This window comes from Macadamia integrifolia, chromosome 9 (genome assembly GCF_013358625.1).
Source record: "Macadamia integrifolia cultivar HAES 741 chromosome 9, SCU_Mint_v3, whole genome shotgun sequence".
In the NCBI taxonomy this organism is placed as follows: domain Eukaryota; kingdom Viridiplantae; phylum Streptophyta; class Magnoliopsida; order Proteales; family Proteaceae; genus Macadamia; species Macadamia integrifolia.
This window is the reverse complement of record NC_056565.1, coordinates 11,845,876-11,859,680: the sequence shown is the minus strand read 5'-3', so window position 1 is coordinate 11,859,680 and position 13,805 is coordinate 11,845,876. Positions and strand designations below refer to the sequence as shown.

The following is a 13,805-nucleotide window of genomic DNA, read 5'->3' as shown; positions in this document are numbered from 1 at the left end:
TCCATATGACCAACAAGCAACATAGGGCGTACCAACTTAAATTCACAACAGAATTTTATACTACAAATGGGTTACGTACAAGTGGCCAATCTAAGATTTTTTTTTTTTTTTTGATATTCTATATCATTCTTCCATTTACCGTAACCACATTGGTTTTTTTTTTTTTAGTTAACCTTGAACCACATTGGTTATTTTGTTAAAATTAGAGGGAAGAGAAATGCCATCTCTCATCTGCCATTTACATCCATAGACTGTTCGCAAAGAGTGTTTTCAGCAAAAGATATGAAGGAAGAGAAGGTTGCCTTCTCTCATTTGCCATTTACATCCATAGATTGTCCTACAGTTGCAGAGGATAGTAGGACTGTAGGAGATGATCCCCAAAAGAAAAGGCCAAGAAGCAGAGGTTTGTATGACACAATCTCTTCCTTTGCCATCTGTAAGTATTTGCAGAGAACCATTATAATACATCAACTAGCCATTTCCATACTTTTGTTAGCTTACATTTACATCAATATATTAGTGGGAGAGAGGATGGATGCACAAGATCATGTTTGAAAAAGCTGGGACTCTGAGAAGCATTGGATTGACACAAGTAATGGGAATGGGACCCGATCTAAATTTATCGTCCTCCCTCAATTCTAATTCCTAAGCAACACTTGCAGAGAGCAAGAGCAAGTGAAGAGGAAAAGAAAGTAAAAGGTGAGAGCCAAAAGCGAAAAAGAGGAATTTATGAAGCTACTCATTTCGTTTAAGGGGGAGTGGAAGGCAGCAATCATTCAAACCACCAACACCCCCTCACACCCTTCCCTCCTTTCCTCCTCTTTTTAATCATTCCTCTCCTCCTTTTAGTTTCCCCACCCAGAGGCCAATGGGCAATGGCAGAAGAAGAATTAAGTCAATCTTAGAGAGAGAGAGAGAGAGAGAGTGTGTATTGTGTGCCTGTTTTCTTCTTTAACTTCTCTAGTTTTAATTTCATAGAACAGAGTGTGAGAGAGTGAGGCACACCAGAATTCAGAATACCATCTTACCCATAATTTAAATTTGAAAACTTGCATCAGATTTGAAACCCAACCCAACCCAACCCAACACAACAGATCAGTTGGGGTTAGTTTTTGAGTTTCGTCCACTCTCCCTTCTTCTCCAATGGGGGCTCCTGCCCTCACCTTCCTTCCTGTCTTCTTCGCTACTTCTCTCCTTCTATTCTCAACCCTTTCTTCCTCAGCCGCTGCAATCACCAACAATGACACCGAGGCTCTATTCAGATTCCGGACCGAAACCGACGCCCACGGCAACCTCCTAAGTAACTGGACATCCAGCGACGCCTGCACCTCTTCATGGCAGGGCGTGCGCTGCAGTGCAGCAGGCAGAGTCATCTCCCTTTCCCTTCCATTCTTAGACCTCCGTGGCCCCATCGACTCCCTCTCTTCTCTCGACCAGCTTCGCTTTCTCGACCTCCACGGCAACCGCCTTAACGGTTCCATCATCCCCATTACCAACTGCTCCAACCTCAAGCTCCTGTACTTCTCCAACAATGACTTCTCCGGCGAAATCCCCTCCCACATTGCCTCCCTCAAGCGTCTCCTCAGAGTAGACCTCTCCAACAACAATCTTCGCGGCCCCATTCCTGCTTCCATCTCCAACCTCACCCGTCTCCTCACTCTCCGTCTCCAGAACAACCTCTTCTCTGGCCAACTCCCTGATCTTTCCTCTTCTCTTCCTTTGCTCAAGGAACTTAATGTATCAAACAACCAGTTGTTCGGCAGACTTCCGATTGGGTTGCAGAGGAAATTTGGTTTGAAAAGCTTTGCAGGCAATGCAGGGCTATGTGGGTCTAGCCCATTACCTGTTTGCTCTTTCACAAGTGCTTCTCCTCCGGCTTCGTCGACGGGGTCGTCGGATCCGACGGTGGTGCCTTCGAACCCCAGCTCCATGCCTACAACCACGTCGAGCGATCCGACCAGAAAGGAAAAACCGCGGAAGGGACTCAAAACAGGCGCCGTTGTTGGGATTGTGGTAGCGACTTCCGTGGTTCTACTAGTCATCGTGTCCTTCGTTGTCGCTCATTGCTGCAAGAGATGCCCTGGAGAAAACACTTCAAGCTCCAAAGCGGGTAGTGACTACTCAAGGAGCAAGAAGAGCTTCACGGGTGAGAAGAAGGTTTATGCCAACAATGGTGGTGGTGGAGCTGGAGATAGTGATGGAACAACGGCGACGGATCGAAGTAAGTTGGTGTTCTTTGACAGAAGGAAACAGTTTGAGCTGGAGGATCTGCTCAGGGCCTCGGCGGAGATGTTGGGGAAAGGGAGCTTGGGGACTGTATACAAGGCTGTGCTGGAAGATGGGTGCACGGCGGCTGTGAAGAGGCTCAAAGACGCCAACCCTTGTGCCAGGAAGGAGTTTGAGCAGTACATGGATTTGATAGGGAAACTGAAGCACCCCAACATTGTTCGTCTCAGGGCATACTACTATGCCAAGGAAGAGAAGCTCCTTGTCTACGACTATCTCTCCAATGGAAGCTTGCATTATCTTCTCCATGGTATGACTTCCAATCGAATCCTCTCTTTTCCCCCTTCGATCACCTGTTTTTCTTTTTCTGTTAGTGATGAATTCCGTTTCAGGAAATCGAGGTCCGGGGAGAATTCCACTGGACTGGACGACCAGAATCAGCTTAGTATTGGGAGCTGCGCGTGGGCTTGCTCGAATTCATGAGGAATACAGTGTGTCTAAGATTCCCCACGGAAATGTGAAATCTTCGAATGTGCTCTTGGACAAGAATGGCGTGGCTTGCATCTCTGATTTTGGGTTGTCGCTGCTTCTGAACCCAGTACATGCCACGGCAAGATTGGGAGGGTACAGAGCTCCAGAGCAGGCAGAGACGAAGAGGCTATCTCAGAAGGCAGATGTGTACAGTTTCGGTGTGTTGTTGTTAGAGGTTCTGACTGGTAGAGCTCCAACTCAGTATCCTTCGCCGACTCGTCCCAGAGGTGAGGAAGAAGACCAACAAGGTTTGGATCTGCCGACATGGGTGAGATCTGTGGTGAGGGATGAGTGGACGGCAGAGGTGTTTGATCCGGAGCTGCTTAGGTACAAGAACATTGAGGAGGAGATGGTTTCCATGCTCCAAGTGGCGATGGCCTGTGTGGTGCAGCAGCCAGAGAAGAGGCCTACAATGACTGAGGTGGCTAAGATGATAGAGGATATTGGGGTGGAGCAGTCTCCCCTGGGTGAGGACTTGGATGAATCTCGGAATTCCCTCTCGCCTTCACTTGCCACCACTGACGATGCTATGGCCGGCTTCTGAGTTCTGATTCCTCATCACTCAGCTAGGCTTTGCTCTCCTGTGTTGATTACTGCTGCAGAATCTCACTGTTTTAGATTATCTTCTTCTACTAGATTTATGGGCGATTTTAGTTTTTATTTGATTATGGATTTCTCTATGTACTATTGTGTTCTTTCATTTTAACTGTAATCCAACTCTTACTTGGTTTATAACCATTCTTCCTCTCTTCTTCTCCTTCTTGTCATTCTGAGTTAAGGTTTCCCCTGGTTCGGCAAAATAATAGCTATTGTTCCAGAATTTTTGTTCTGCTTAATCTTGTAAAGGAATTGTCCATCACTCAAATGCAGGCTCCTGGAAGAAGGTAATCCATGCCTACTTCACTCTTAAGACTTGAGTTCTTCCCCTTGACTTCAAGCAACAAGGGGCAAGACTCAGGGTTCAAGAGTTTGGGTTTGGCGCCGATTCCATTCCGGATCAGCCAGAATGGGTCGAATCAGTTACAAAAACCCTAAAATCAGCCACAAGTAACCTTAGAATCAACCATACTGGGGTGAACAGTGATCAGGGTCTGGTTATTCCACCAATCCAATTCAAACTCCAGCAAGACTAGTTGCAGAGTATGAGAAACTTTAACAAGCGGTGGCAAGATAAACAATGGCCATAGCTATCAAAAACATTTTTGTGCATTTCTTCTCTTTCTCTTTTTTGAATCCTTTCAAATTCAGATAAACAAACTTTATGAACTGGGCAGTCAAAAACAATTTACAGTTAAAATAAATACAAAGGGCACACAACATTGGCCAATTATATCTCTAAACCTGTATCAACAATAGTGGCCTCCCAGCAACCTTAAACAGAAAACAAATTGGGTTACCTATCCCTGCCACTTAAAAATAGCCAGTGGCAAAGAAGATCCCAAAACTCCACTAAAGTCACTGTATTCATAGGTAGCAGCAGCTTTAAATTAAAAGTGAAGGCTTCCCGAATTCCATTTGGGCTTCAAATGGATGGAGATTGATCACAATAGCTTAGTTTCGGTGAACCAAGGTTACATCATGTTCAGTTTTGTATCTTATGTTCAAATTGTTTATGCTTCCGAGACTTCAGTAGCATCACCACCGAAGACAGGTTCAATATGCATCAGCTGATCCTTCCTGCTTGATCAATCAGGGAACCAACTTGGTCTCCACATAATGCTCTAGAAATGTTCCCAGGCTCATTTAGATTGAAGATGACAACTGGGAAGACAGGAAGGACACTTGAGAAATAGATAAAAAATTCATTTATCACAATATGGAAATTGGAACAAGAAAATCGTACCAGGGATTCCATTCTCTTCACAGAATGTTACTGCCATCAAGTCAATGGAGGAAACACCCCTGGTGACAAACTCCCGGAAAGAAATGTGCTCAAAAGTCACATTGGTGTTGCTTCTAGAGTCATAGACACCCTCAACACTGGTACCTTTCAGAATTGCTTCCGCATTTACTGGGCAGAACAATTGAGAAATGAAACATCAGAATTCACTTCTGAGCAAGCAAATTGAAAAGGAGCAAACACGGACAATGCGCAAAATCCAAAAAAGGGTTTGTAACTGGGATGTTTATATGTAGGGTAGGATCCTACTCTCTGATGCTCTTAAAGCAGCTGCAGTATCCGTGGTGAAGAGTGGATTTCCCATGCCTGCTCCAATACCACCGAATATAACAACTCTGCCTTTTTCAAGATGCCGAACAGCCCGTTTCCTGCTGTATGGCTCAGCAACCTCTGGAATCTGAAATGCAGTTTGTACACGAGTCTGCACACCCATCTTCTCTAACGCTGACTGAAGCAAAATTGAGTTCATTACAGTCGCCATCATCCTGATAGCATTAAGTTCAAAACAATGCCAGGCATTAATAACCACATTTAACATGGAACAAATTACATCTGGCAGCAACACTCGAGTGATGGGAGAAATTTAGAGAACAAGGCCTCAAATGGATCACTGAAAGGAATACCACTCAACATCCACACAATCAACTTCTGTATCCCACGATTATTAGAGTTTAGAGATACCATAATAATTATAATTCTATAGATATTCACATTAGGCGGGACCAGCACAGGGTAGTGGCCCCCTTTTTAGAGATATTTTCATTAGAAAAAATAAAGAATTGTATTAATCTTCAATATATGCAAAATGTTTCATGTCCAGGAGTGTGGCCTACGGCAGTGCCCCGTGTCTATCTCTCTCCTCCCCCAAAGAGAGACACAGGGAGTGCTGCCATAGGCCACACCCCCATAATAGGAAACCAAATAGTGGGACACTGCTGAATGAATCAACTCATTTGTATGCAATAACAATGACCACCCACCGACACAACTTTTAATCCGTCCTTCTTACCACATGGCTTTGATGTGAAAAAAAAAAACTAAAGTAAGGTGCCTTCAACCATAATTATATGATTCCATTAAATTATCCATACAAAAGATGATCATCAGATAAAACCAATAGCAAAAGGGAATCGTTATAATTAAACTAGCAGTCTGAATGTATGATATCCACTTATATTTCAACTTGGCAGTGGTTCTCTCTTGATAACTAAAAATTGCCACGAGAAAACAGAATCAATCTAACCCTCAATTCATTTTCAGACCAATCCACTTCCAACATATCCACATGTTAGAATAAAGCTGTGAAAATTGTTTGACAAAATCAACCATTTGAAAAAAAGGGAAGGGGGGGGGTTATTGCTGAAAAACAGGGGAAAAAGCATCATACATTGCAGGCTGCAATGTCATATTAACCTACCAAATTTGGCATGCACGCCTTATCTAGAGGATTCTCATCTACCCACTGGTCATAAAACCGTTCAACCTGCCAAAAAATGGCCATGTGGGCAGATCTCTTTTTCCATGAAAATACCTATTAAATCTGTATGCTGATACAGAATAAAAATAGTACTACTGAAACATGTGCATACAAGGGATGTAGACATAGAGAGTTAAGGTAGTCCACAAGGTAAAAATTTAACAATCCAATCATCTAAACCATTCACCCAAGGAGTTAAAAATCAGTATTGTATATTGGGTTGACATTAAAATCGCAATATGATCTTATGTGTCTTATCAATAGTTAAGAAACCTATTATACCATACGCACTGCACAAAAAATGATCCAATTTATGTGCTCAAAACAAACATATGCAGGTCATAGAACACCAGAGAACTGAGTTCTCCATTGTCAAGGCGCAAGCACCACATAGGCATGCAGGCTCTTTCTTGGGTCCAAGGCAACAACACGCCTTGTAGACAGTATCACCAATTCACATTGATTTATGTTTATTGCTTTGTGTTTCAATGAATATGCCTATATATTATATCCTATAGTTTGTTTATTTAATGTTTGATTTTTTTTTACTACCAACATAATTATATCATATTGCATGGATATGGCTTCTATGATGCATATAAGCATAATTATATAAAACTAACATTGCTATATTTGGTGTCTACACCTTGGGTGGCCTAAACGCCTTGAAGACTATGATAGGTAGATAACTGATTCAATTATGATCAAGATCTCAAGACCTTCTCAGGTTTCACTCTAGTTCCATGAACAACACCCAACAGGCAATAATGTAAAACAGAAGATGCATCCTTTCCACTCTCCCCCTGTTTCTTAAATATGGAGTGTAAAAAAGATTGTAGCAGCTCATTATATTCCCAATGAGGATCTCACTAAGATCAGGAAGTAAGATATAAATATCAATATGACAATGTAATACACTAAGAATTAAAAATAAAGCATTCCAATAACCAATTATAAGTAAAATTTCACCTAGGGCGTACATGCTTGAACCCTACAGACAAATTATAGTGGGCATGGCTGGTTTAAAAAAGATAAGGAGACCACAGGAGGGCTGAATCCACCCATTTCATTTAATTTGATGAAGTGAATCCAACCATTTCATTCTGCCCTGTTGTTTTTTTAGTGTTGAATTGTTCCATAAAGTTCAGGAAAACTGAACAGAACAAATGATCAAAAGATCATTCTCTAGTCGCTGTAATTTGACATAGATATTTCCAAGCAGGCCACTGTTCAGGGATGAACAGAAGAGATCAATTTCACGTCAACCCAAAACCAGAACGAACATACAGGCCACATGTCAAAGCAGTGTCAATATCATAATAAAATAAACTTAAGAACCCCAGTAGTTTATAAACATAGAGAGGCATAATGGCAATAGAACCAATTAAAAGACACAAAGAAAAGGAAGTATCCCAGTGAAGATATAAAAATAATCACATTTACCCAATCTGGTATGCCGTAGATCTATCAAGACCAGTTGCAGATACCCATGTGTCTCCACAAAAGAAATTACGACCCCCAACAACAATTGCAACCTAATTTAAAGCATAAAAATAAGCATCTCGGATATCAAATATAAAAATCCAAAAACCAGGTCATAATGGATATATATTCAAAAATGGGTACTTCAGACTACAAACTTGGAGCAAGTATAGGAAATACCTCCACTCCAAGGCGGGAAGCCACTGCAACTTCTCTAGCAATCAACATGGTCACCTGACAATAAGGAAGCAATTCAACATACAGACTCCAGGCCAGACAATACAATGAGGTGACTTTATTCATCCAAAAATTGTTTCACTTCATGCTAAGGCATCCAGATTATAATAGTAATACGCCTGAATCAACAATGCACCTTTGGGTCAATATTCTGAGGGCCAGTGCCAGCTAATGCAGCACCACTAATTTTAAAAACTACTCTCCGCCATCTAGGATTTGTCAATGACTTGGACTTCACGGTATTTGGCAAGCCACCTGGGCTAGGCGTTGAAATTCCATATCTGCATGTTAATAACAAATATTTGATCAGGCGATAAAGCAACAATATTCTTTTCATTCACAAGAATCATGATAGACCATACAGAAAAGGCACCTTTATTTTTTCAACAAGTCAGACTTCCAACCCAACAATAGGATCGAATGTACCAGATTACATCACATAAATGGTGCTTAAACGGGTGTTTCGATATGAAGGGAAACAGGATTTATTGTTAGGGGATAAATCCAGATACCTAAACAACTCAAATAAAATTAATTCTCAAATCTAAATCTTGCATAGGTTATAACCATGAATTTAAAGAAGAAATTGAACCCAAACTAAACTTTAAAACTAGTATAAATTCATAATCAAACTCTAAATTAAAACATGAAATGGACTCAACCAGTACCTAACCTATTTGAGGAAAAAGGTTACAAGACAAAATCAAAATAGTAAATCTAATTAAATAAATAAACTAAAATATCCTACTGAAACCAAAAACCCAATTGAACTTGGTTCATTTCAGTCTAGATTGCCAGGAAGGTCAAGCAAGTTCAGCCATGAATCTGCATCAGAACAGGGAAGGGAATTAACTAAATATACCCCCAAGTAACTTATTGAATAAAAAGTCTCACTTCTAAGTTGGGGCTACCATGATTTATAGTCCATAATCCATCCCTAGGGCCATGATTATGCTAACCTTATTAGAATCAACTGACTCCAAAAATTACAGTTAACCATTGAAGGCCACCGGTCTTTCTGCATTTGGAAATTGTGTTATACCAAGCACTATAAAACGAAAAAATAAGCATTCCTTTTAGGAAGATTTCAGTCTTAAACGGCTTCAAATAAACAACAATAAGGAGCTTGGTATAATCTTAGGTTGCACCATCATCACTACCAGTGAGCAGCAGCACTATGGTGGTTTTCAGGCAGTAGACGAAAAGCTTAAATCATCTTAAATAAAAAAAAAAATTCCTTTCAGGTGGGAATTCAATTGAAATTGAAATGAAGGTGCTGGGACAATGTAGGATAAAACTTAAATCTGCACAAAAACGTGACAGCATCATTAAATTACTAATAAAACTAGGTGGTAACCCTTCCTACTTGAGAAGGCAGATGCCCCCTGTGAGCTTGGAAACTACAACTTAAATAATTTAAGTTGATAAAAATGCAGCATTTGCAGGGTCCTAACATTATTCAACTTCTTTGCCCAACAATCACTGCATAAAGGAAAGAACAAATGAACAGACTCAAATACCAAATCAAGAGAGAGAGGGGGGGTGTGCAAGCATTGGTTCGAAATTCCAATAGAGAACAAAGTCAACGTGATATAAATTAGACAATGCTAGGTCCTTTTCTTCCCCTCGTGGTACACCAAGTCCTTAACTACTGCCAGTCACCTTAGAGCATCCACACAACGTTATTCAATCATTTCGTTTCTTTTACCAAGAGGAACGGCCATTTAAGAAAACCTCACTAGATGTAAACGTGGAACAAGAAGAAGAATCTGTAACCTAAATGCAATAAGGTTAATACAGTTGGCATGCAAAGAGCACAACCTGAAGTTGTTCATCTCAGCTTTCAGAAGTGAATTTAAATAGACACAAATCAACAGTATAGAGAAAATACACAGTTCTAATTAATCAATCGGGAAGAAAATTTCAATTAAAAAGAAGAAATAAATACCTCTTGTTCTGCCTAAGCATACTAGAAGAGGCCCCCATAGACTTATCTTCATCAGACAAAGCCCTGGACGAGGAAGAGTTCCCAACAATCTGTTCCATCTTCTTATACCAAGGCCAGTGACTAGCCGGCACACCACCACTACTCACCCGATTCCTTTCAACCTTATACCTCTTCTTCAAATTATCCACCTTATTCTTACACTGCTCCACACTCTTATAAGACTTCTGCTTCTCACACCTATCGCTAACAATCGACGACACGTCCTCCCAATCCCTCCCTCTCAGATTCCCTCGATTCAGCTGAACAAACTTCTCCGTATACGCGTCGAGGAGACAACCAATAGCAGTATCGCTCCACTCCTCACGATCCTTCCTATAATCACCACCACCAGAGGTACCCGTGGCCGAACCAGAACCACCACCAGCTTTGGACTTCTTGTAGCTATAAGGGGTACCTCCATCGCTGAGCTCGTCACGATCCTTGCGCTTATCGGTGCGAACATTACCAGGTCGAACTTTGTTAGGGTCTGACTCGTCATCTGCAGCGAAGGGGTTGGGATCGTCTTCAGGAGCAAAGCAATTAGGGTTAACATCGTGAAAAGGGGGAGGACATTTGGGGTCAGCTTGGGAGCAGAAAGCGGCGTCGCTGTATGCATCAGTGTCTTCTTCATCGCCTGCTGCAGGAGCTGCGGCCCCGGCAACCTTCTTAGGACTTCCACCGCCGGTCCCGGCGACGGTGTTAGGACGAAGGTTGTTGAGATGGTGATGAGGAGGAGGAGGAGGCTGTAGTTGTGGCTGAGGATGAGGGTGGATGGGAGTAGGCTTAGCAGCAGCAGCAGCAGCAACAAATCGATGAGGAGCGAATGATGGGTGGGGGTGATGAAGCTGGTGGTGGTGGTGATGGTGGTGAGGGTGAGGCGTAGCCTGGTTATCGTCACTGAGAAGGTTGAAGTCGTCGTCGCAGGAGGCCATAGAAGGGAGAAGAAGGAAGGATTTTTCGGGGACAGAAATTAGGGTTAGGGTTTTCGAACCAGGGAGACGGAACGGGAGGACGGGGAGGTAGACGACGTTAGGCACCCAGGAAGGATCGTCGATGAAAGTTTAGAAACCTTACTTAAATTAGTAACGGTAAGGGGGTAAAGTGACCTATCCACACCGGTATCGTCACGGTGTGTCACGGCTCCGTTAATTATTGACAATGAAACTGCACTTCCGAAGGGCTGGGCCCCACTTAGGTAAGAATCACCACCAGACATCTTTCACCGCTTTATCTGAAACTCCTTTGAGAGGGAAAGAGACACCAAACGAACAAAGGGAGTGGGGAGTGGGAGTGGGAGTGGGGAGTGGGGAGGGACCCAAGGAAAGGAGAGTGTTGAGTGATGGGCTCTAGGTGAGGAGGTAGGTACTAAGATTAGGGTTTGGTTTATTGGTGCTGGAACATCAATAAAGAAGTGAAGCTTCCAAAAGAAAAAAGATAACATGAAATTCCATTCTTCCTTCCTTAAAAGCATGTTTTTGCTTTAAATAGAAACCAAATGTCCAAATCTCAAGTCCTCCTTAGGTTACCAACTCTTTGTCAGTTCTATATATTCAAGAAATAGATGAGGTATGTGGGCCTATAGCCCATGTTACTAGAGCCTTCAACATTTTTATTTATTTTATTTATTATTATTATTTTTCTATCGGATAGAAGAGTGTGGAGAGGGGAGATGTGCTCTTATTTAAGAACTTGCAATTTTATAAGCGAAAAAACTTTGCTCTCTCTCTCCCTCTCTTTTTCTTTCTCTCTCTTGTGAAAAGATATAAATGCCCTTATTTGGAGGACCAGGGAAGATATAAGTCAGACATAGGGAGCACTACTGTAAGCCGTGCTTCTGGATAAAAAAGACCTCTTCCCTTATAATATACGGGAGAAAGAATTACCAAAAAAAAATCTGTTAGCATTGTACTCATGTCTTTTAAATCATTTCACAATTTACCAAAATATAATTTCACAAGATTTGATGATAAATTGCTGGGCTGTGTAATTGAGGAACAAATAATAGAAGATGAAATTGGGTTGGTTCTATATTGATCTTGTCGTTGCTCATTGCTATGGAAAGTGAAAATTTTATGGGTTCTTGAATTTTCTTCATTAAGGCTCTATTTATCTATAATTAAAAAAAAATAAAGGAAAAATATAATTTATTTTAAAATATAATTATTGTAATTGTGTAATTAAGTTAATAACTTAATATGTTACCAAATATGATAATTAAGCATTGGAAATAGATTCCTTAACCCTATCATAATTTCCTATTCCTATCGAATAAATTACATTGAAAAATGAAGTAAATTCTAATTACTACGGATTTAATAATTTTTTGGGTTTATTTGTAATCATTGAGGCAAAATTGCAAAACATATACTTTATTTTGTTCAAACTTATATGCTGGTGCTTGATGTTTATAAAACATTTGATATAAGTTAGAGAGGATCTGAAAGACTCAATATAGATTACCAAAAAGTTAAGAAATAAAGTATATATTTTATAATTTTTATTATGCACAAGTGCCTATCCTTATAAACCCAAGGCATTCAATTTCTAGGCCCAGAAAAAAGAGATCAAATCATCTAAATCAAATATTAAGTTAGTTAATTATCTTTTTCAAACCCCTAGAATTCATTTAAATTAAGTCTCATTTTCCAAAGTTAAACCATCTAATCAAATTACCCTCCTCTCTTTTTTTTTTTTTTTGGTAAACATCTAGTCAAAATTCTCCACAAAAAGAAGTCAACATCATATTCATGCTTCAAATCCACCATTATCCTGTAGACTAGGTAGTCCTCTCTCAATCATCTACACCTCACAAATTAGAAAGAGCCTTGGTTACTTCAAAAGAGATCCACATTCTCATAATTTGTACTTTTGTGGCAAGGGTCAACATCTACTATTCCAAACTGCTAAATATAACCCTTAGTTTGTGTTTGAACCTGTCTATTTCACCAACCTCCAAAGCCTAACATTTTTTCCTTTTTTATTTCCCATTTAGGGTTTGGGGGTGGGGGGAGGGAGGGGATCTCCTTTCTTTTGAAAAGGAATGTGGCAATGTTGAAAAGACAACTATCTCATATTTGGGTGGAATTCAATATATGACGGGTCTGCCTGATATTATAATCATCATAGATCATCAAGAAGAATATATAACTCTTCAAGAATATGTCATTTTAAGAATTCTAACAATTTGTTTAATCAATACAAATTGTGACCCGAATCTCACAGATATTTTAATTCCAACGAATGATGATGTTATCGTTTCAATCCGATTAATTCTTTCTTTTGGGTGAAATAATCCCCATTCCTATACCATAAATGGAATAAAACAAAACCACAAGAAAGTTTTTCTACGAAGCCATTTATTACCATTTTTATTATTTGAAGTGACTTCTATCTTTTTTTTTTGGTAAAGAAGTGACTTCTATCTAAAACTAGTATACAATACCATTGGAATCATATGAGTTTGTTACGTGTTGAAGCATCCAAAGCTTCCACCCCCATGCCACCCCCCTCTTTCTAGCTCTTATAGCATGGATCTGCATCAAGCTTTTTGAAACTTATCCATTTGAAGCCTTTACATTGATTCTCCTATTAGCTATTTCTTTGTTTTTGGCATTTTACCTATACTGGGAGCTATCTCAGTTCAAATTGAATAGGATTTCTCCTTTTCTAGTAGAAAAACCTTACATCATTAATAATCACCACTTAGGCAGGTATCCACCCAGAGTGTCGAGTGATAGTGAGTGAAAGCTAGTGTATGATGGAGAGGTCTGATTTTTCAGTCTATTAGAGTGCATCTTAGTTGCAGTACATGCATTGATCTGGCATAAACAGTTGCACCACCATCAATTTGCCTCAACTTATTGAACAGGATTATGTGGTCAGTCCATGACTCCTAGATGCTGAAGGCGTCCTTGGGATGATTTCGTAGTTCCTATAGGGTGGAGACGATAGGGTTGATCCATGTT

General features: G+C 40.5%; 2 protein-coding genes across 2 annotated transcripts; one reads left to right on the top strand and one right to left on the bottom strand.

Annotated features, from left to right (window-relative positions):
• Positions 1-591: 591 nt before the first annotated feature.
• On the top strand, positions 592-3,513 carry LOC122089383 (leucine-rich repeat receptor-like protein kinase PXC1). The gene is made up of 2 exons (XM_042659067.1): positions 592-2,536; positions 2,619-3,513. The coding sequence occupies exons 1-2, from the start codon at positions 1,144-1,146 to the stop codon at positions 3,299-3,301; spliced, it is 2,076 nt and encodes a 691-aa protein (XP_042515001.1). The 5' UTR covers positions 592-1,143; the 3' UTR covers positions 3,302-3,513.
• A 428-nt stretch (positions 3,514-3,941) lies between these two features.
• Positions 3,942-11,171, bottom strand: LOC122089384. The gene is made up of 7 exons (XM_042659068.1): positions 9,802-11,171; positions 7,990-8,134; positions 7,797-7,850; positions 7,578-7,669; positions 4,907-5,142; positions 4,601-4,768; positions 3,942-4,518 (listed from the first exon to the last, which is right to left on the bottom strand). The coding sequence occupies exons 1-7, from the start codon at positions 10,770-10,772 to the stop codon at positions 4,421-4,423; spliced, it is 1,764 nt and encodes a 587-aa protein (XP_042515002.1). The 5' UTR covers positions 10,773-11,171; the 3' UTR covers positions 3,942-4,420.
• Between the last annotated feature and the right edge of the window lie 2,634 nt (positions 11,172-13,805).